The 23,759-nt window shown below is 38.3% G+C and overlaps 1 protein-coding gene across 1 annotated transcript in view; it reads left to right on the plus strand.

Moving 5' to 3' along the window:
- The first annotated feature begins 190 nt into the window (after positions 1–190).
- CCDC60 (coiled-coil domain containing 60) overlaps positions 191–23,759 on the plus strand; it is a 65,517-nt gene continuing 41,948 nt past the window's right edge. Inside the window, exon 1 of the mRNA XM_085326167.1 lies at positions 191–750. Coding sequence (XP_085182293.1) covers positions 427–750 — 324 coding nt within the window. The 5' untranslated portion in view covers positions 191–426. The remainder of the gene's footprint in view (positions 751–23,759) is intronic.

Raw genomic sequence — 23,759 nt, forward strand, 5'->3', positions numbered from 1 at the left:
CGGCCGCGGCGGCGGCGGCTGAGGGGAGCGGGCTGTCCCCCCCCCCGCTTCGAGGCCCCGCGGAGCGGGACAAGGACGGCGGCGGCCCGCACCGCCGCGGCCCCCGCGAGGGAGGTGTGTTTTAAATGAAAGGCTTCGGAGGGAGGTGTTTGGCTCCCCGTGCTGGGCGTTCCCCGGCGTCCGGTTAGGTTTTTAGGAGGTTTCCATTCCCCCAAGATTCGTTTTTGCTGTTTGAGGGACTGTGGAGGGGAGTGAGACTGAATGTGATGTCAGGCAACAAGAGCTTCTCGTGCTGGGTTACTCTTTGGAACATTAAAAGGAAAGCTTGCGCCGAGGTTTGGGCAGCAGCGATCTGTTCTTAGGCCTGGGAGACTGGAGCTTTTGATAACACAAAGAGCAAAACCAGGAGGCTCCCGCTGAGGAGCAATGCCAATGCCAGACGTGTCTAAGAGCAACAGAGTCAAGGTGCCCACGACCACCAGAGCGCTGAACCCTCGAGATTTTGTGCGCATCCAGTCTTTGCCCGTTCTCGATCAGAAAGAGGGGAAGGTCTTAGCTAGAACCCAGACAGTTTATAAAAGCAGTGAACCTTCAAGAGAACAGGCATTCTGGGACAACTACCATAGGAGGCAAAAGCAACTCACTCAGGGACACTTTACCACCAGTGGGAAACCTTATCAGGAGCTCGGAGAGATTCTCTACACAGACCCAAAGAAACTCACCCTCCACTCTTTGGGACAGCTTGTGCAGGTAGGACCAGTGTTCCTGTTTCTGTTTTAAATAGAGAAGTAAATTGTAAGTAAACTGCAAGCACCCATGTCCAGGGAGAAGAATAATCACCTTCTGTTTAAAGTACAGGAAGGTTTGAAACAGTATTCTGTGCTTTCCTGCAAATAACCATTTAATGGTGGTACAGAATGTTTTTGAATAAAGTTTGACTACTTTGACACCTTTATTTTAGTATTTGAGAAATGGCTTTTATAACTGGTCTTTAAAGCTTTTCAGGAGAGCAGTTAGAATGGAGCAGAGACAATAGTAGGCTAATGAATGAAGAGGAAAAACATGGAGAATGAGAATGTACTTAATGGAAAATAATTGGGGAAAGGCAACAAGGTAAGTCTTTAAAGTTCAAGGGAGGAGTCATATTGAGGACAAAAAGGCATAAATAACAGGAATGAGAAAATGGTGGCATTTGAGAGGTGGTAAAAAGCTCAAAGGTGAACATGATAACACTACAAAAGTAAAGTCTTTGTGAAAAGAAAAAAAAACATAAGTGAGGTGTCTTTGGAGGTAGTGGATTAATTATGTTTCACTCTGCACCACCTGTATCTTGAGTTTCAAGAACATCTGAGGAGATTAGCTATGTTTGTGTTAGTTTGACTGTTTGTGTTCTTGCCTCCTGGTCTCCCTAGTGGTGCATACCCACTAACTTTGTGTGTCCTGCACTGTCTCAAGTTGCTTTTATGTCAAACTGGAATCATTAAACTACAAGGACAAAAATCTGGTCACCAATGCTTGAGATCAGATTGCAGTGCTCTTCCGTTTCTTTTGTTTTCCTGTTGGCTCATGCAAGGAGACATGAAGCTCCCCAAGGTTTTTGTGCTGTTCTGTGTAGAAAGCGATTTTCCTTGTGGTCTTTATTCACATAGAATGAAATCTCCTCTGACTCTCCAATGTGCAATCTGTAACGTAAGTCTTTGCGGCTTTCAGCCCATAGTCTGCTGCGTGCTTTATAATGGGGCACCCAAGGGATAGTCTCTGACAGCTGCCACAGAAGCAGTGTAGTTATTATTCAGGGTAGACGGAAAAGATTCTGTCCATCCGCTACTTAATTTTCTGCTCTCATTGTGTGTGTTGCATTCAAAGCTTAAAGTTTTGGATTTAAGTATTTAAAGTTCTAAGTAGACAATGAGTTCCATTCATTTTGTTTTGCAGAATACCTAAAGCATCATTTTTCCATCTTCATTTAGATGTTTGTTTCTATGAATTTCTCAGCATCCAGCAAGCGTTGCCAGTGTTTTTGCCTTAACTCTTAACTTCTAACATACCTTTTCTTCTGAATCTTCTAAGTTGCTTTCAAGTCTTTCAGCTATAGATTGACACTCTGAAATTCTGATAATCTTGAAAATGTTGGACTTTTTTGTTGTTGTTTTTCATTCAGAAATGGTGTCAGGATTTGATCCTTAAGATGCTCTGAAGTCCAGTTTGAACTCTAGTACTTGAGATTTCAGACAAGTTAGCAAGTTAAAAGTATATCCTTTCTACAGAATATAAATGAAATGTAGGTCATTAAATATGTGATTGTGACTTACTCTTTAGATGCCCAGAACTATCACAAGGGATGTAGTCATACGAAGCCATTCCTTTTTTTTGTGGGGAGCATAGTTAAAAGCACTGGATCACCTTGAAAATCTCAGACTAACTATATTATGATATGTGGGTGTGTTGTTTTTGTTTTTTTTTTTCCTCTCTGAAAGATAATGATTATGTCTTGGGGAAACTAAAAAACTATTCTGGTAATGAATCTGACCAGTCCTCCGCATCCCCTAACTCTGCTCAGATGCTGTTGGAAGGGCCAGGAATGCATGCTACTCACACACCGAGCCTCGCTATGTAAAGCCCATGTGCTCTGCAGAAATCTACTTATGTGTTTTTCAGAGATAGTAGAACAAAAGTATATTCCTGTAGCCTAACTTGAAAACACTTTGTATTTTCTGTGTTTTTGCTTTTTATGAGTTATTACCCCAATTCCCAGCCACCCCATGCCTGACAGACTTCATACTGTTTTGAATAATTGAGAAGATTGTAGATACTGGATACATCTAACTAGGGGTGTTTGAGGGCGTAACATTCCCTGTAGTCAAAAGTGTGATGTCTTTGATTAATGCATTTGCTGTCATCTCTACCTTCTAAGTTAGCATTTTCTTCAGCCACAAGTGCGGCTGATGATTAGCAGTGGTGAACACTAACAGTAAAAATCTCTAAACAGCAAGATGATGATTAAAAACCACTGTGAATTTAACAGGACTTGAGTAGATGTTCTCATGAAGCCTAGTATCTGCTGGCAAATGCTACTTTCTGAACTAATATTATCAAAATATAAGATATTAAAAAGAGCTAAAAATACTTAAGTATGCTGGGAGGGTTACACAAAATGATAAGAGCATAGGATATTATGTGTAGTACACTTAGGATACTATTTAAATGCTTGATGACAACAAGTATGTTCAGAAATGCTTTGTGTTCATTGGTGCATTTTGTGTCGTTAAGTAAATTTGTTAACGCTGGAAACTTGCAATTTGTATTCAAATATTCTAACTGTTGCAAAGGAAAACTCTGCTGTTCTATGGTTATGTAGTAAATGTGGTATCTGTCTTCTAAGAAAAATATTAAGTAAAGCCAGGGTTGATCCAGGGAAAGAATTCCATTCTGCTGCAACCAGCTGGAACAAAATAAACTCCTTGAAAACTATAAGTACTCCCAGACAGTGAGGGATAAAGCTCAGTAAGTATAATATTTGGGTTTAGAAGACCAGATGAGATTTTTTTTCCCATCCTGTAAAGTATTATCCAAGCATAAATGGGTGGCCCACTTTCACAGTGGCGTGGATGCTGTGATCCCTGCTGTTTTCAGGTTGGGCCAGTTATCTTCACTTTTCTCACTGCTAGCATCTTAGCATTTTCAGATCTGTTTTGTAGATGGTGGTTTTCTACAAATGCCATCTGCTGCCTGCTGCGATCTTTTCTAGAAGTATTCTGAGAATTGAGTGGGTCATTCATCTTACCCAGAGCAGCTAGACCAAGCAGCTTCCCTGCTGATTTCAGATTCTTGTGTGATTAGAATTTGTTGGGGGTGAGGAGGATTCCCTGTGGGGCTGACTGGTTCTGCACCATGTTAGTATGAGTATGTACCCATACTGCATGACTGGGCCCTTTGAGTTTCCATTACAAATAATTGAAAGTTGGGTTGGCTTGAGGGTTTTTCCCTCCATCTCAAAGGTCAGGTGCACATCGCCGACGGCATTGATTCATTGAAAGTCGAAGAATGTCACTTTCCAGACAGTATTTTTGATTTCCTAGGAGTTCAGAGCAATGTGTTAAAGGTCTTTTTCTGATTCCTTAATGTAGCAGTGCATGGTGATATTGGTCACCTTTTATCATGTTCATATAGCTTCCTTCCCTTAATTGCTACAACAAATTCATTTGCAAAACCTCTGGGGTGGCTTGTTGACTTTCCGCATGAAAGGAAGGTAGCTTTTCTGACCAATGACTGAAGAATTCAAGTGCACAAAATCTTTAGCATCATTAGCGTCAAAACTGGCTCTGTACTTGTGATAAGATTATGTTCTGTAATTCTGTGCTTTAGGTAAATAGGTCGCTAGGTAAGATTGACAGCAGCATCAGCAATGAAAGGTTTTAACTGAAAATTGGAGAAGAAAACAGAGCAATTTCTTTCAAGAGAAATTACACTGACGTTATTTGTATTGCTGCAGTTAAAGATCTGTTAGGGTTTCCAATATAACACAGTGCTTTCCAAAAGACTAAAGCACATATTGCAAACTCTTTTGTGCCAGGCAGAACTTACAATGCAAAGAACCTTTCTCCTGCCAGCTTGCTGTTGCAAAGGTCTGTCATAATTCGCTATCATCCCGGGAAGACCAGGAAAACATTAGTGGCTGTTGTCTTACTAGTACCTCCAAAATGCACAAACTGATCAAGCAAGACTACACTGATGTGGGGACATTCCTAATGATTTCTGAATTGATAAACCGATCTGGTTTGATAAATCAATATGGACCAATGGTCATTTGATCAACTGAGATCTCACACCTGCCTCTAAGAAATAGTAAGCCGTGGTCTTAACCAACTAACCAGCCAAAACTTCTTGTGATGTATTAGATGATGCTTGAGAAATACCTTGAAACTTCTTATTTAGGCAACATGAAATTTTAACAAACAGATGATGAGAATGAGTATAATGAAATAATTATTTCTATTAATTTCTATTCTCAACTGGCTTTGAGATGAAAAGCTATGAAATACCATAGCAATACTTTCTAGAGTATTTTTTTCTGTGTTAATTATACGAGGTAGAATATAGGGTGATCTATCACTAGGATGGCGGTAGTGCCAAGTCATAGATAGAATCACACAGATTCAAATACCTTTCAGGGTATTGAGTAGATTATTGACTGGCAAAATTAGGCCCCTTCAACATCTTACCACTACGAGATGGCCTCAGAGTCTTTTGTTGGTAGATATTTTAGCATCCCCTTAACATTCCCCTTAAAAAAAAATCCCCCATCTGCAGTATGAAATTGAGAACTTTGAGAATCATGTGTTTTACCTGCAAGAATTAATTCATATTTGACTTAATAAGTTCTTTTTACTCATTGCTTCCACTTGTACTTTATCAGTTGCATCACATCATGGCAAGGAGTCTGTCAATTTGAGAATTAATATGTTCTTATGGGCTACTGTTTCAGATGCAACCAAGGGAATAAACAAAGAGAAAAGAGGATACACAAGACAGCTTGTAGCACTGAGGTTCAGACTTTCAGCTTCTTCCATGATCCCAATTTTTTTTGTTTGTTTGTTTGGCTTTGTTCATTTCAGATGAAAAATTATCTGAGAACCAAAATGACTAACATTAAGTTATACCCAAGTTTTTCTTGTCAAGCTATGTCTGCATTGTGTGCCCCACATAGGAAAATCAATGGGAAAACTAAAAGCATCTGCAAAAACATGCTTGTCTTCACCATTCTTTTGCAATATGGTAATAGATTACATCATGATTTCAGAATATTGGTTATCTATTGCAGATCATGGACAAACTGGACTTCCTGAATGCAAGAGAGTTAATACAGAAAAACTTTTCACTTTCAAGAAAGTAGGGAATATTCCTTCAGTTTCTCTAGTATTTTTTTTTTTTTTTTGGGGGGGGGGGTCTTCTAAAGTCATAGCTGTTTGCAGCTGGCTAGAAGTTTAGATGCTAGGAATGCTCCAGGACACAATAGAAGAAAATAGATTGTGCAAGAGAAACTGTCAACAGTTGGAAAACTGCACGTTATCATATAGCCACAGTTCATCATTTTGCTATCACCGAAACATTAGAGATACTAAGTGCAGATAATGTAAACTCAAAAGAGTAGTTGCAAGCTCAGTTATACTGTGACGACAGTTTCAGATTTCATAATGTCATGTTGTAAGAAAGATTCTACTGCTTACTGCGTAAATGGTAGGGTGCATTCATCTTATCCCTGAGAGACCTGGCTGAACCTATATCAAGGACTGCCTGAAAGACTTTAATGTCATCGATGTGTAATGCTTCCATTTTTAAAACTTTCCATATCATTAAAATGGGTATACAGTTATCCCTAAATCAGGTTTCCATGGAGATTTCTTGTACTTAATTAACATAGGTAGATTTTGCAAATAGTTTTTCTTCTCTGGTTAGCATGTCTGGTTTCCTCTTTTTGTTTTTAAGGGTATTCATTTTTCCCCCTTTGGTGTTAACTGGCTGGAAGTTGTAAGGTTTTTCTTTTTCCTCTTTCTTGAATGAACATAGGAGAAAGTAGCTGTTTTGCTCAGTGTGGGAGAGGATGGGAAACATGGAAGTTACGGCTTTTTCTACTAAGCTTTATATTCTCCACTGGTAACATGTGTGAACTCTGTGTGATAATCATCAGGCAAGCCAAAATGCATGCATGTTATCCATATGAGGCAACATATTTGCTTCACTTTCATGATGAAAGCTGATGTGCGCTTCCGGCATTTACCAGGGTTACTTCTAGCAACAAGCAGCTGAAGCTCTGGTTAGTACAAGTTTTATGGGTAATGTTGATCTCCAGTAAATAGAATGAGTTGCTCAAGTATTTGTTATGGTTTTGCCTTTTCAAAAAATTGTAATGAGTGCATTTTTGTTGCAAAAGACAGACAAGCTTAGAGAATGTTTGAAAATGATCAGGCTAATGCCACACATATATATATATTTATTTATGTATGTATGTATGTATTCTTTCATGACTTTCTTCTCACCCATTTAAGGTGGCACTTGCCCAACAGACACTTGTAATGGTAATATACTGTTCTATTATATTGCTGCTTTTAAGTTCAAGTTAATTAAATGCTAGTAGGTTTGAATGCATGACATTTGAAAGTGTATTGGAAGGTGGTGAATAAGTGGACTGTAGATAATTTGGCTATGGAGATAGAGAAAAGGGTATAGCTTTTCAGGACAGAAACAGTGGTCTGAAGCAGTTACGTGAATGAAAGATAAATGAAGGGTGTGAGGTGATAGATAATGATGTCATCAAGAACAGGATTGTGATAGAGCAGATCATTTGCGAAGAAAGCAAAGTTCAATTTTACATGTTTGGTCAAATTCCGATATAAGCCTAAATTGCAATAGCGGGTCTTTTGTAGCTTCTTCAACAGGTGTTACATCACATTAGACTCTTAGATACACTGACTGCTGTTGGATTTGTTAATTAGGCTCATTTCCCTCTGTTAAACTGAAACATAAATATGTTTCTTTTAACTTGAGTTTTATTTTTAGGCATCCTCACTAAGAAATTGAAAAACGTCAGATACACCATTCTTGAGGAAATTAAATACTTTCATTTGTACATGTCCCTGAATAAAACAGAAGTAAAAACATCTATTACATCATACTACAGTACCTCTAAGAAGAGGCTAACAATATTGACAACTTGCAATTATTTAGCTCACATAGCAGAGCTGTTGTTGATATGGAACTTCTCAGTTTGTTTCATTCTTCTGTGTGATTTCCTCTGGCACTGTAATCATGTATCTGCTAGAAAATCTTGGCTATTTATAGCCATTTTAGAAGAGTATCAGACCTTCAGTGCTCTGGTAGTTGACTTTATTACTGTTAATCATAACATTTAAGCACTTTATGTATTCAGAGTTTGGTTGAAATGTTATTCCTCACAACCTTGTGAAACTGGCCAACAGTTCTTATCTCTCTTTTACCTTTGGAGAAAGCGACTTAGAGAAGCAAATTATCTTAGCTAAATAGATACAGAAAATAGCAAACTTGGTGTCATCGTGAAGGATTTTCTGTTCTTGAACTCTGGGTTACTCCTGCAGGTATTCCTGCTTTATCTTTCAGAAACTAAAGCACAAAAATGGTGAAATAAATGGGAACAGAAAGTTGGAATGAGAATGTTACATTCTGCAGAAATAATGGCTTTATGATCACTGAATTAGTTTGAGATATCTCTGAAACAGCAGCTAATTCATATGGTCCACACAATCTCCATGCTATTAAATTCGAAAGTCTAATCAATTTCAAAAATTCAACGTCTATTCCTAAAGACTGCTTCCATAATGAATTAAGGGAAGCATATCAAATGTAATAATGCATTTTTATTAAGGTTTTAGTAAACTTGCCAAATGTCAGGCTGCTGGTACAGTTGTGATGCATTATACTTCCTTGATTACAACTTCAATTGTCATTATAGTGAATTGCATTGCTTACCTAGGCTTGGGAATTGATCRGGAGTATCAGGCCTGGGGCAGAGAAGTGCATTACAAAGGTGACACTTTCCAGTGAATATTCAAAACATTAGATTTTAACAGATTTAATGTATGCTTCTCCTAAATAGTGCACAAAAATACTATTAAGGTTACATAATGAAAGGAGTAGACTGTTCCATGTATCTGCAGAACTTGGTGCTCCCCTGGCTGAAGTGTGGCAGTTAAAGTGACTTTTGCTAAATGGAAATGTTTTGTCAAATGGTTACTTTTGTGAAAGAATGGGATATAGATGCTTCCTAAAACATTTGGAGATTTGACTAAAAATGCTATGCAAGAAATAAATAGTTAACTRTCTAAGGGTGTAATTTATTCTATTTAGAACTCGCATTGGACAGTAAGGTTAACACTGGCTTTTGTAAGTCATGGACCAGTTCCTGACTCCTACTCTGTTGCGTCGCTCTGGTAGCACAAGGAATATTAATGCTGATCATGCACTTGATGGAGGGAGGATTTCTCCAATATCATGTTTAGTGAAGTTATGTCAGGGATGAAGTAAGTGCATCAGGAGTGTTAGAAAATCATTCAAATGAAGGAAAAAAAAAAAAAAAAAAGAGCTCTTTTGCCTATGTGGAATTTAGGAAATTCTCTAAGGAAGTTTTTACTAATAGTAGAAAGAGAGAGGTAGTTATTTAATTATTGGCAGAGGAATATTAGCAATGTGGAAGTTTTAATGTTCACATGAAAAAGATCTGAGCCACAGTAGGAATGCAGGGATGTTTCTTGATATGTTGGGCTGAGCTTGTTTTTTGGGAGGATAATGTATTTATAGATCCCTTTTTACCCAAAACGATGCCAAAATCACTGTGTAGACTGAATGTAGAGGTCATATAGGCCACTTCTGGTTAAGTCTAGTTAATAGAGCAGAGCAATACTATTTGACAAGTTAGGATAGGAATTGATGAAGAATAATTTATCCAGTTGAAAAAGGAAGGGCAAATTTAAGCGAGCAGACAACAGTTAAGCAATTTGAAGTTTAGCCAGGACACCTCACTAATTCCCCTCAAGCAATGCATGGAAGAGGAAGAACACGGGAGGACTCATCCTTCTCATATAGAGAATAATAACTTTGGGATAAGTTGATCTGAATGCAAAAACCTTGAAACCAGTTCTTAGATTGGAATATTCCCCTGTGCAGGCAAACTGAGTGAAGTCATTTAGCAGTGAGGGGRAAAAGTACAATATTTGAAGCTTGTGGGGGATTTGCAAAGAAGAAACCATTTCTGTAAAATCAAGTTGTTGTTGTTTCACTTCAGACTGCAGAATGATATATCTTAAATTATAAACAGTGGAAGGCAGTGCTGGAGTAGCTTCTCACTGTTCATGAAATGCCTATAGAAAAAATGTTGAATGCAAATCTGCAATGGGGGGAGGACTGGAAGCTGGGAAGAAGGACATAATAGAATGTCACTACATTCCTTGTAGTATAATGTGACCTTTCCATTAAATTAATGTTATGCTATTTGCACAGAAGAAGAACTAAGATAGAGAGTATTTTTAGCAGACAATAGTCAAGTTAATTAGGCAGCTATATAACTGTCACATTTTACATTAAGAGCTCAAAAGCAGGGTATGGGGAATAGAGGTAATAGCAATAATGTTACTCTAGATTCTGTACATTGGGAAAGACAGTTACTGGTTTTGTAAGCTTTCGTTTTGTGAAAATACGTGACTTTTTTGTGTTATTGCAGCCTGGCTATTCACTGTTCTGTAGTATTTTAAGATGGAGGTTTTAATTTGATTTAATTTGATTTCCTAATGACTTTTTGTTAAAGGATTACTCTTCCTCTCTGCTAATCTAAGCAGATTGTAGTCGCTCTTTCATATGACACATCCATTACAACTCTTACCTTTTAAGAACAATCTGGACTTTTTAGAGTAAGTTTCCCTCCTTAAAATGATAAAAATTATTGCTGGGGTCCAGATAAATATCCGTATGTTTGAATAAGGAGACTGTAAAACTATTGAGTTTTTTTAATGTTGTTCTAACTGCTGCAACTTAAGTTTGACTACGGTAAACTACAGAACTCATGGAAGCTTCTGGCCAGTCCCAGCTACTGTGAATGCACTCTACTGTGTCTTTGGCCCTGAGCTAATAATACCTATGGCACATCTGGGAGAGAGAAATCAGCTCTTCTGCTAGAGCAGTCCTTGGACTGCAGAACTTCAGTCCTAAATGTGATTATTTCAACAGCTCTGGCCTCTGTATTTCATTCCTCTCTTACAGGTACAACCATTGGTACCCAGTGATCAGATAGCCTGCTTAATGTAAGTCAGGACTTCATTGGGAACTAAATCATTTCAGTGAAAAATTACATCTTTCTGTTAAAATCTGTGTAATTATCAACTAAGCAAGTGCCCCATTTGTCTTCCATATTGAGGATCCAGATCAGTCCAGGATTCCTAGGTGGCATCACTTGGTACTGCAATATATCAGCATTTCCCTCTCAGGAAGCCTGTCTTTGAACTTCCCATATGAACATCTCATATGATTCATTTATTTTCATGGGATTCAAGTCACTTTTTAAACTACTTGTACTCCTTTATGCTGTTAGCTCCCAGTTCGACAGAGCAAGCTTATGGCTTAATTAGGTAAAAAGGGATCCTCATAGCTGATCGTTTCCCCACATTGCTGTTTGGGGAACATTTTTTTAAAAAAGAATACATGAAGATATCTCATGAAGTGTGGCCTAAAAAAGGACAGAAACATTATGTTTTTCACTGCAGAGTTAATGGCAGAGAGTCAAATGTGTCATGTCTCATGCTCTTAGAGTAAAACTCACACAGTGCATGCTTTGAATCCCCTTCTCCTCGCCGCCACCTGGGCTGCTATCTGGTGCATTCGTAGTATTGCCTGAGCCCACTGCCAGATGCTATTGGTCACTCGGCTGGGATCTGCCAGCCGCCTTGGCTACGTCGCAGAGGCTACGCGGCAGCGCTGCAGGTAGCGGATATCGTCTTGGAACCTACACCAAAACATCCCTCCTAAAAAGCGCACGTGGGAGCCCAGCAGCAGTGCCTTTTTCCTGTCGCATAACCACCTCCCAGACATGTGCCTTAATACGGGGGAGTAGGAAATAGTAGAAGACCAGAAGTCTGTGGCTGGCAGCTCTTAGAATTAATGCTTTCTATCGAGTGTAATCAAGTCGGCAAATTGGTTGGCTGGCAAAAAGTGGTGTGGCCACCATCAGGTCACAGTGGTCAAGCATGACGAGCAAAAGCCACAACTACTGACAGAGACTTTGCCCAGAAGGACTGAACTAGATAGACTGTGATCCATGTGCAGGATAATAGTAATTTAATTACAGTTTATATTCCCTTCATAAATATTTTCTGAAGGTAGTCTTTACTGTTCTATTTAGGGTGGATCTGTTATGCCAGAGCTAGAAATACTCATGAATTTTATACAGTGCATTTATTATCTTGACAAAATAATTTAGAATCCATAACAATTGTCTTGTAGTTAAAAAACAAAAGTGAAAAATAAAATAACATTTTCTAATCCATTAGTTTTCAATGGTTATAAAAACTTGAAATGCATCTCACTGTAGTCCTGAACCTCTTACTCTAAATGGGCAAATTGTTCAAGTAAAGGATCTGTTCAGTTGTACGAAGGAGGTGTTTTCCATAAGGAAGCTTCTGAAGTAAACAGGGCTATCACAGTATTATCCTGAAGTATATGGTTGGAATACTCTGTCCTTTCTGCTGCTTTACCCTGTGGACGGATTACATCCTAGGGTTACATATTTTAAGCGTACAAGAAATTGAAAGCCTTTGTCATGTAATAGAAATTTGTTTAACGGTTCTGCTAATGCAAGCAGCAAGTGATAGATTATCTACAGATATCTACCACATAGTGTTTCATTTTTTTTCGTTAGGTTACCCTGAAATGTTAGAAATTAATTCTTGGAGTCATTGTCAGCTAAACTGACAGTGGATCAAAGCTGTGAGACAAATTGCTCATTACAGTTCAGGGAGCTGAATCCTGCATGCAGACAGCTGTATTGTCGCTGAAGGATTCTCGGGCACTTCACCCGCAAGCTCTGCCTCGGCAAATGCTGCCATAGTCTGTTGGTGAAACTCATAGGTGGATTTCTGTAAAATAAGCTCATTTTGAATTCCCATCAGAGGCATTGCTGTGTTCTGGAATTGCTTTTTGTTTAGTTGGTTTTGTTTCTTGTCATCCTGTATAGAGTTTGTGTCACTATGCAACAGCCTGAGCTATAAACAGTGATGTTAATCTATGAAAAATGAGAAATTAAGCCTTGGCAGGATCTTTATGATCCTTATCCAGGTTCATCAACTGAAAGCTTGGGATTATTTTTTTCTGGCTTTTTGAAAAAGCTTGACAGCACTGAATTCATCCAATTTTGCTGTCTGACAGTCAGAATTCACTCTTGCAGGCTGTGAGTTCACTTTGTCTTTTAGAGAAAGCGTATTAAAAAGTTTATTAAAAATAACATTTTCCAAATAGTGACTTCACTATTTCAACTCTACCTCATCAGAAAATTTTCAATCTTTTCTTTTAAACAGGGTGCTAGTGGTAAAATAGTGTTTGTAATTGTTTTTCCCTTCAGGTAGTTCATTTTAGCAGTTCTTCTATATTAATGTTAGCTTGTATTATCTGCATTAGGTGTTTGAGATCTGAATTGGTGCATAGTGATAATTGGCAAGTCAGAGGGAGTTAGCTGTGGAAGATGCAGGCTTTGGAGCGTGGCTTTCAAGCACCTTTTGGTTGTGATGGCAAATTGCATGAATGTAGGTCTTTGTACTGTTTTGCTCTGAGGTCAGCTAGAGGACGCTTGCTTGAAAACACTGATTTAATAGCAGTGTGATGAACAGCCTTAAAACTAATGGAATACAATATAGCAAATCAAAACAAAGACTTGAGCAGAATGGGCCACAGATGTAATACAGTCTGTATACGCAGCTGGCAGTGCTGTCGCAAAATATTTCTGAAAATAGCTGTCCTTTACAAAATCAAGATTTGGTGGGATAGTTGTGGCTTATTCCCACATGTATGTGTCAAACATTAGCAATTTTGGCCGAATTTCTTTTAACAGAAAACTGCGAGGTAGTTCCTAAATATTAAGTCTTCGTTTTTCATTTCCTTTTTCTTTAAATCACAGATTAAGCAGTATAAGGCTTTATATGCAGCTCACCTAATCAAATCTATGACAGAATACTAACTAAGCTCGTCTGATGAAGTGCCTATACAAGGAAGGAGTGAGTGAGGAGAATGTACATGTGATGTATACGTGTGTGCTTGTGTTTTAGTATGAACTATTAATAGAAAATAAAAAGGGGATTTTTTTAGTTCAGTATTTTGCATCTAAAACTCGTGAAGATGCTGTTGGCTAGGACCTTGATAAAGAAATACAGGATATTTTGAGCTTTGCTTCAAACTTAAAGCTTACTCTGTAATCTTGCATAAAATCTAGCCCTAAGATTCTTTATCGTGACATGGTTTATCTGGCTGGTGTTTAACATGGAAGTGTTTGAGTCAGCCAGCCTATGGGTAACACATTCATTCTGCTTTTGTGAAAAGGACCATAATCATGTCAAAATAAGAATTTAATCAGGCTCTTTATTCCAGCAGTGAATTTAACCCTTTGACCAAAATACGCTTAAGTGAAACAATGGTACAGAATCTAGGGGGAAGAGAGGAGAAGTTTTTAAGTTTTGTGTTTTCAGTTTACCRGGGAGAACATCCATTTATATAGCAGCCATTATATGCTCTGTTTATTCTACTTAAAATTCTGTCAGAAAAATATTTCAAGAAGTATGTAAGCATTTTAATAATCTTAGTCTTCAACTTGCATCTAAAAATGTATAATTGTTTTAGGGAGGTAAGAGGGGAAGTTGTCTACAGAAATAGAATGGAACTGTCATTTCCGTATGGTGAGATGCATGTGGTGAAAACCAGACTTTTTTAGGGCTGGCAGATGCACCCTATTCATTTTGCAGGTCATTAAATTTCTCATTATACAAACTCAATCATCTGAGTTTTTTAAAATATGATTTGGAATATCCAAAAGATTAGACAGTGTGCAAAATAAATGTGGAAGTTTTAATTCTGAAAGATGGAGCATAATTCTAAAAAATGATGGATGAATTCTATAATGATCCTACAATATTATTCTCATTGTCTAGCTACTCCATATGGCGGGTTACATTCTGACCTTAGGTATATCACTGCATACAGAGTAACACCAAACAAAAGACTGGTATTTGCCAATCTGCTTAGAGTTTCTGATTAATTTTCTTTCTGCTTTCTGCCAGCATTCCTAAAGGAGACAATCTCTATTAGGAATTTTTGCATCAAAATACTATCTTTCTTGATGTGTTTGGGAACCTGCAGAGTTCATCTCCTTTAAAAATGTTTTAATGTATGTATTATACCTATGTGCTGGTGGAAGAGAATTATTGTTACTTAACTTCTCTCTAACATTTCTTTGCAGGACTTTTTTTCTTAGTTACCTAGTCTTAGTAGACACTGGAAAATTATTTCCTCCCTCTTTCCATCCTTCTTGAACTGAAGGTAATGTTCATTTGCCAAAAGTTCAAGATCTACAAGTATCAGCTACTAGATTGGAAAAAAATTGGCTAATTTTGATAACTATATGGCCTGAGTAATATAGTTATGTTTAAATTTCTTACCTGGAAAGCAGTCTGTTTGTCCCCTGCACACATGTCCCCTTAGCAAAGCCATAGATGGAAGGAAGCGATATTTAATCAGTTGAGCTTTCTGTTGATGTTGGCATTCCGTTTCTGTCTTTCACAGAAACATGTGAGTCACTGTGATCCCAGAATAACAACTTTTAAAGTGCCACTAGAGATCTGGTAAGATACAAGTGAAACAATTGCTCTAACGAGCTCTGCCTTAATCTTTCCCTATAGATCTGCCATTTTCTCCTCCAAGCGCGGTATTGCTATCCAGCCTCCCCAGTATCTTTAGGTTGCTGTTACGTAACATTTGGATGTTATCCAGCCAAAGCCAGAGCTATGAAGAAGAACACGTTAGCTTATGGATTTATTCCCAAACTAAGACGGTGCTTTTTCAATAAAACATGTTATAGACCCACAGCTAATTCTAGACTGTCTGTATGGAATGTCTACAAATGAGATTCTTATTCCTAAGACTTCTCAGACCTTTAAATAAAGCAAGTGCAGTTTCAGATCAATTAAGACTCTGCCAGACTTTATAGCTTTTTACCAAACTAGGTATGCAGAACAAATTAATTGTCTACTACAACAGGACTAAGTAACTTTATCTGTTCATGTGAGTGAATGCTTTCAAGAAATTGTTTCCCAAACAGTCTTACTGTATCTTACRTTAGCAATAGAAGACTTTAAATTTAGAATTCATGATGGTCTTTGTTTGTTTTGATTACAGCAACTTTGCTTTGCTGACAGAGTGACAAGGAATTATGCCAAGCTCCTCACTTCTCTAGTATCAAAGCTGCTGAGAACCAGGATAGCACCCTTCTTTGCAGTTACAAATTGTTGCCAAAAATACAAGTTAGTCACTCTGTGAAGAGCAGATTTAAGCATATGTCATAAGTCACAGGGTTTGGGGCATTGTGAAGAAAAAAGGGAAATCAGAGCAAGCTTCAGTAAATCTTAATTTGGATTTCTTCATTATAAATTCAAACCTTGAGATGTTCCTACAAATAAACTTTAAGGTGCAACCTTAAACTACAGTTCTTGCTTCATATTTTGCTAAATTCTAGCACATATATGCACTGTACACATTTGTTGGATTAACTAATTTCATTTCTTTCTTGAAGGCCATGATTTACATTTTTAAAAACACAGCTTGGTGTGCCATATCCTAAACAAGAGAAAATAAATGAGTATCACTTTTTGAAATAGCCAGAAAGTTACCTGCGCTGTTTTATGCTGAATTAAAACAGAATAGAGAAAAAGGTGTGAAAAAAAATCTTTTAAATGTAAGCCAGTGAAAGATGTCAAAATTACTGTATTCTCTGTCCAATTAGACCTTAGTCTAATTCTGAAGAAATCAAACAGTCTATAATTGGAGAAATCCAAGATGGATCTCTTACATGATGCTGAATAGGACACCTTTGATCTTCAGCTTAGGAAGAAGTTTCATCACTAAGAGACCTTTCTCTGTTTTACTGCAAAAATGGTTCAGTAATGTCCATTCTTTTTAATATAGTAAGGCCAAAGTAAAGAATAGGATAGAGGTGAAGACTATTGGCTTGTCTTACTATCCTATTAGTATATAACTACAGGCAAAAATCACCATGGCTATTCTGGTTATTCACAGCTTTTCTCTAGAGAAGAGTCATGGCAAAAGATGTTGTAGCATATTCTTTGTGAGTAGTAGGGTCATGCAGTCTGACATGATGGTAAATTACAGCGATTTAGGGGTTTGGCTATGAGCAGTTCTAGCTTTGAAGTTGTCTGTATACAAGCAGCTAATGTCTTACTGTGATCTGAGAGTAGCCAAATTTAACCATGTTAATGACCACATTTTGCACCAAAAGAAATGTTCGGTTGACTGTAAAGTTGGAGGTTTTGTAGGTGCTATTTGTGAGCGATGACTGCCATAGAACTCTGCAAGCTAAGACTGTCATATAAACACGAGTTTTTACATCCCATTGCTGTTTCCAGCCTCCACTGATCCTGTCTCTCCTCCTTTAAGAACTGTTTCTGCAGATCACTTTGGTCTTGCACGACGCAGGGCATGGTGCACTTCTCGTTCTGCCTCTCCAGAGGTGAGAGTTTAGTCCACTCTGAGGTTTCTAGCAAATCATTCACACTAGAAGGCTTCCAGACTTCACCTGGCTTTGTGTAGGTGGGAGCCTGGGGGAAGTTAAGATGCATCAACTAAGGTGTCATGTCAGTGTGCTAAGCTGAAGTCCAGTGAGTCCCTGTGGCTGCGGCGGGAGGCTGCTGTGTTCCGAACAGGAGTGCTCCTGTGTTTTGCCTCGTATGCGTTGGTTGTAGGTGATTCTTTTATCTCTTTCAAGGATGCCTTTATATTAGAACCATTAGTATTAGAGAAATTAAGAAATATCGCGAATATAGATATTTAAAAAGAAAAGCATATTTACTGACATAAATACCAGGTGTTCTGAAGCATCAGTATGGCAAAATCACCCACGTGAAACTGATACTTTTGAACTCGACTTTGTTACATGACAGCAGTCTTTTAAAAACACTTACCAAAGTAACTGTCTCTCAGAGCTCAAGATAGAAGTTTTTGTGACAGATCCACTCTGTTTTGTTTACAAGGCAAAGCTGAGCTTGCTTACRCATCCAGAAATCCTTCCAGAGGCAAGTTTCACTGTAAGGAGTTGTTCATTCAACCAATAGTTTCCTTTCTTAATGCCTACTAAAAAGACTTTATTCTTTCTTAAGATTAAGGGCCTTATAAGATCTGGTTTGTTTGAATTAACATCCTTTAGAATGTACAACCAACTCTTTCTTTCCTGTGAGTCTGACATATTGGGCCAGCTGTTGTTTGAGAAAATTATGCCAGGAAACCTGTCATACTGCGTTTTTTAATGTGTTTTTCTTTGTTGGTGGTGTTTAAAATGAATTTAGATCTTATGAAAAACGCTTACTTAATAATCTTTTCATTATGAGATTTTCTATTTATCGACAAAACCAGTAGGAGTAGTGCATGTTTGCTTCCACTGCCTCTCAGAAAATATGCTGCAGAGTGAAGGATAGAAATAGATTCAGTGATGATAATGGTTTCTGCCCCAAATCCATTTATTTACTAAATGGACTACAGTAACCTACAAGAAGCAAAAGGCTGCAAAGCGAGTGCTTTTCACCTAAAGCCATATAGCGTGTCTCACAGCGTCCTCTGGATTATGTTGTCACTTGAAAATTTTTTCCGTTGTAGGTCTGACGGAGAAATAGGAAGTAGTTCACCTTTCTGAGATTCTTCTGGGCCAATGATAGTACTTCTGGTAATGTCAGGTCTGTTCCACTGAAAAAKGAAATAAACTTTTTAAACATGTCTACACTTTAATCAGACCTGCTCAAAAAATACAAGACACATGTTCCTAGGGGGGGAAACGTGTGTTTTAACATGGAATTTTCTATATTGAAATTCTAACCAACGTGAGTGTGGTTTTTGAGAGGAAAAGGACCAAATCTTCATGTGTTTTATTTGCTGGATTGCTCCTTCATCACTGTCCTGTCTTGTCTGTTTGTTCTGTAGAGTTTGAACATAGTCAACATCTGTGGGACTAGAATGGAATGGCATATTAGCTCTGGATGAAGGGCTTAGCTCCCTGGTTTTTAAWTATTAGACTGTCTTTCTGGGGACACTTTCTCTCCCTAGCAGTGACTAATTCTATCTTCCTCTGCTCTTCCTCTTCCCTGCCAATACCTTATACTCATGTATAGACTATCTTCATCTTCCTAAACTGCTTAATTTCTTTTCTTTTTTCTTTAAGGTTTCTATTTTTGCTAATTTTAGTAACAGTTCTCTGAAACAGAAATTCATATAGGTTCTCCAGACAGCACCAGGCAGCCTGGAGATTGCTGCACAGTAGTTTACTTTGTCTCAGACTCCTGAACTGGCTTAGCATTTTGCAGTCCTTTGCCATTGCCAGGTAGAACAGTTGCTTTCAGGATGTCTGAGAGAGAAGCAGAGGCACAGCCTAGAAAAATTAGTACTTAGCTACAGGCCATCATGATGCTGCTTCTCTCTAAATTTAGGTTCTAGTAGATCACAGAACTTCCATCTCGTGCTGAGCTGGACTGGCCCCACTATGAAGCATGATAAGGGAGACTGCACTCTCGGGGAACGAGAGGTTACTACCCAGTCACTTGAGGCAGTCAGYTTAGGACATTTGCTCTGAATCCAGATGCAGGAAGAATAAATCGAGATGGCCATTCTGCCTTCCTCCAAACTCAAATCTGAGCAAAAATCACATCAGAGTAAAATTTCCTTTGCTTAGTAAGCCCATTGAGTAAACAGATTGTTCTGCTTAYGTACAAATGCCAGGACTTTCAAAGGATGGTTTGAAACACAGAGGATCTTAAGGTATATGTGGAGTTGTGATGAGACAGAGAAAAGGACAGAAGACAAGGTGTCAACAGTACACTTGAAATACACTAATTTCTGTGTTCAGTGTCCCCATGAAGAATAACAGTGGAAAGTTAAACTAAAACACAACTGAGAAAAAAGAGGAAGGTTCAGAAGTTTGTCTCTTTTAACATTCTTCACTGACAGTGACAAATGCTGTAAGATTAAGTCAGGCTGTGGGAAGCGATCTGTGACTTCCACACTAAGTTAAGATGGAAGCTTTCGCCTTCAGAGACCTGGTTTCAATTCCTTGCGCTCCCAATATGCGTCTTGTGTGACTGGGGCAAGTGGGTTATCTTGTTGAGCCTTCGTTCTTCACGTATACAAAGAGGATAATAACACATTCCTACTTGACAATAATATTGTGACGATTAATATGTTAAAGATGGTAAACTGCTATCATAACGGGGACTGTGCAAGTCTCAAAGATAGGTGTCAGAGTCTTCATAACTACTGGGTGCCAACAGAGCCCTGTAGTCCCTCTGTCTCTGACTAGCTGGAAGATTGTGGCCCATCCATCACGCTCAGGGGCAGCCTTGCTTATCCGTGTATCTGTGACCTCCAAGCATGATTATTACTACTCAGATCTGGGAATGTGGCCAAAGGAGAGGTAGAATCTTGCTCTGTTTTATTAATACAAGTGTCAGTGCTGTGCCTTAACAAATTTACATAGCAAGTAATTCCTACTTCGGTGTGTAGTAAATAAAAGCAAGCATGTGGGACCGTCAAAGTTTAGAAGGAAAAAAGGGAGTCTTGTGTTTTGGAGTTGGGGGTTGAGTCGTGTCCCCCTCCCTCCTCCCCCCCCCCCCAAGTCCTGGTGTAGTGAGTGGACAAGCAGTATTGCATTTGTCTTTCAGAATTTCAAACAACATAGCAAAGAGTTAACAGTCTTCACAGCTGAGAACACTGAGCAGTGGCCAGAAACAGCCATTAACTTTTGCATGCACTGCTTGTTTATTGAACTAATATCCATCACCCTCTATTTTTTTGTAAGAGAAAAGGCCTTTTGTTCTTCTTAACACGGCTGTGTTTTATTTTGGTGGTRATTTTCAACTTTGGTGTTCTTTGTCCTCTACCAGGTGGTGGTCATCATGCTTTTTATTCCATGGTTTTTATTGATTTGGTCAAAAGTAATTAAGGAGATAATTCGTTCTCAATTACATTTCCTTGAATTTCCTGAGGCTGGTAACTCTGCTCTCCAGCTGTGTCTTCACCCTACTCCTTCTTAAATTGACTTTGTTCTCACTGTGAAATAAAACAGAGTAGCATGTTCTTTTTTGTTTGTTGGTTTTGGATTGAATAGAGACTCTGTGCTGTAGAAGATATTGATCTGTTGATTTTATTAGGAACTCCTGCCTTGGTTCGTGAACTTTCATGTTTTTAGCWTAGCATTCCAATGAGAAATCCTGTGCAAGACTAGCAGAAATAAGCAACTAATTTTTTTATAGGTATTTATAAATGTTTTTTCTTTCTAAGTGTACTTTGTGCCTCTGAGTGTATCTCTTCAAGACTTCTGTAATCTATTCTTACTTTAATAAATACGAGAAGGAAATGGGCACTATTTTGGTGCAAGAAGGTTTTCTTTTTTCAGTTAAAAATAGATTACATTTGTTTCTAATAAGATGGATTATTGGCAATCTAAAATGCCTTTTTTCTAGAAACAGTGGAAACAGATTAGGGGAGAACACTTGTAATTTTAACTTCGGTAGTGAGAAATAGCTAGAAAACATCAGCTAASGTTGAAGAATGCCAGTATGCAACCAAAAATGTGAATAAAAGACTTGGAGAGTGCTGCATGAAGCTAAAACTACTGGCATCTTGCCCAGAGACCATGTAAATGAAACAGACAATAGCCAAAAGTGTAAGAGGCATGAAAAGAGATGTCATAGCGAAGTGATAGGGTTTTTTTGCTTGTTTGTTTGCACTGACTGCTAAGGACACATTTCAAATACGAACATTTTTCAGATCGCTTTATAAAGGAGAGACTTTATGGAGACTATAAAGATGGCAGTTCAAATAACGTAGTTGCTTAAGGGGGTTAAAGTAACTGTGGGGTAAATACACTGACAACAATGGCATTACAAGCAAGATTAATTTGACTCAGTGACTGATTATTTGACAAAACTTATCAGAGTAAAGCCAATATTGTGTGGAGACAAGGAAATAAAAAGAGGGTTTCCCGAAAGGAATATGATAAATTGAGGGGAATGGATGGAATAAACAATACCAGGCTATTTGAGCTTGTTTCAGCTATGAAAGTAAGTCTTTCCATACATGTGCTTTCCATCACTATAATACTTGAATGCTTCGTAAGTGTTAACAAACAAGAAGTATTATGTTTTCCCATTTCACAGGTGGGGAGTAGAGGCACAGTGAGCTGAGATGCATGTACCAAAATTTACTATAGTCAATAAAAAGACTCCTACTAGCTGGGATAAGGTGCTAACTGTTTTATTTAGGGTGTCAGAGGAAATCTCACAGAGGTGAAATTGTATCTACTTATTCCAAATTTTGTTCGCATGTCTTCGCTAGCAGACCACCTTTCTCTCGCTTTTCAGCTGCCTCCTTCAATTTCACTGATGTATCTCTATTGACAGTAAGGTGTTCACTGGAGGGCAGAGAGCGACCTAACAGGACTGTAGCTCCTTCCCTCATTAAAACTGCCGAGGCTAATGTAATGGGATGAATACCTTTCCCCAGCCACATCAGAACCGCAGCTGACCAGAGACCGAGGAATGGAAGCTGCTGCAGTAGCTCGGTAGTATCAAGTGCTCCCCTTAGCAACAGAGATTCTCAACCACAAAGTGCTTTGCATTACTGGTACAGCACATCCTTAACAAATCAGGTCTCTCCTTCTGATGCTTATGTATATTTATATGTGCAGATTTGATTGTGTGTGTGTGGGGGGGGTTAAGCTAAAGGACTAAAATAGTATTACTCGTAGCACAATCTTAGTTTTGTACAGAATATTTTTAGTGAAATCCTTTGCCTAGGAATCTCTGTTTAACTGAAAATTCTCTTTTAGCCCTGGTGTCTGTTTCATTTTTCCACGTTATAGCAAAAGGGCAGAAAGGGTCAGTATTAAGCAGCAACAGTTAGAAAAAAAAAGGGGGGGGGGGAGAAAAGCTCGAGTGCTCAGTTAGAATACTGCCTGTAAAATCAACATTCAGAGTTCCACCTGGAGAAACAGCAGTAGCCATCTCTGTATGCAGTGTTCCACAAGGGCTTTCTAAACTTACTTGTATAATTAAAATATATTTCGTCTTGCATTTGGATGACTAAATGGGTGTTTTGTTTTGAGATTGTGCTGATTTATTTTTATCAAAACACATTCATACTTTGCAACTATAATCATAATGCTCTTATTGAAGTGATACGTTACAAGGAAGAAGAGTGCAAATAAGCATGTCAGTCAGCTATCTTTGATGATAACATATAAGCCAAATGACATATCTGAAACGAGTAAGTCAAATTAGTCAAATAGAAGAACAAATTGCCAAGGAAACAGYTTCTTTCACAATCTTAAACAAAAATTTTTAAAATGTACAACCTAAAAGCAAACTTACTGTGTCTCTACTCACCATCTATAAAATGTACAGCCTTAGGAGTACACACCATCAACTCATGCTGTTTCCACAAAAGGATTTGGAGAAGAAAGTTGGAAATTCTCCAGACTTACAAAATGATATCAGCAAAGATGACAGGAAAGGTGACAGCTGTATAAAATGGGCAGATAATTTAATACAAGGAAGACTCTGTCAGAACTGAACAATTTTTAATCTCCAGAATTATTTGGAAGAGAGGGTGGAAATATTTGGGAATTTTTAGGATCAGATCTACTGTGTCTGCTGTCAGTGGTTTGAAACAAGCTAGTCAGAGAAATTCTTCATCCAAAAATACTTGAAGGGCTTTTCTTTCAAAGATGAAGAAGATACATAAAAAGCTGCCTAAGCCAGTAGGCGGGAATGCCGGAGCTTTGTGTTTGCCTTTAGCGAGCTGTGATAGCCCAAAAGGGGTCACCTCCGGGTCTGCAGGAGCAGAACTATGGACAATCCCATGGCATCGAGCTCCACCTACTGCAGCATTTCTGTAGTTCATTTTACCTGTAGCTACTGTATCTGATA

Source organism: Rhea americana, unplaced genomic scaffold (genome assembly GCF_003343005.1).
Source record: "Rhea americana isolate MKP2758 unplaced genomic scaffold, rheAme1 scaffold_128, whole genome shotgun sequence".
Lineage (NCBI taxonomy): Eukaryota > Metazoa > Chordata > Aves > Rheiformes > Rheidae > Rhea > Rhea americana.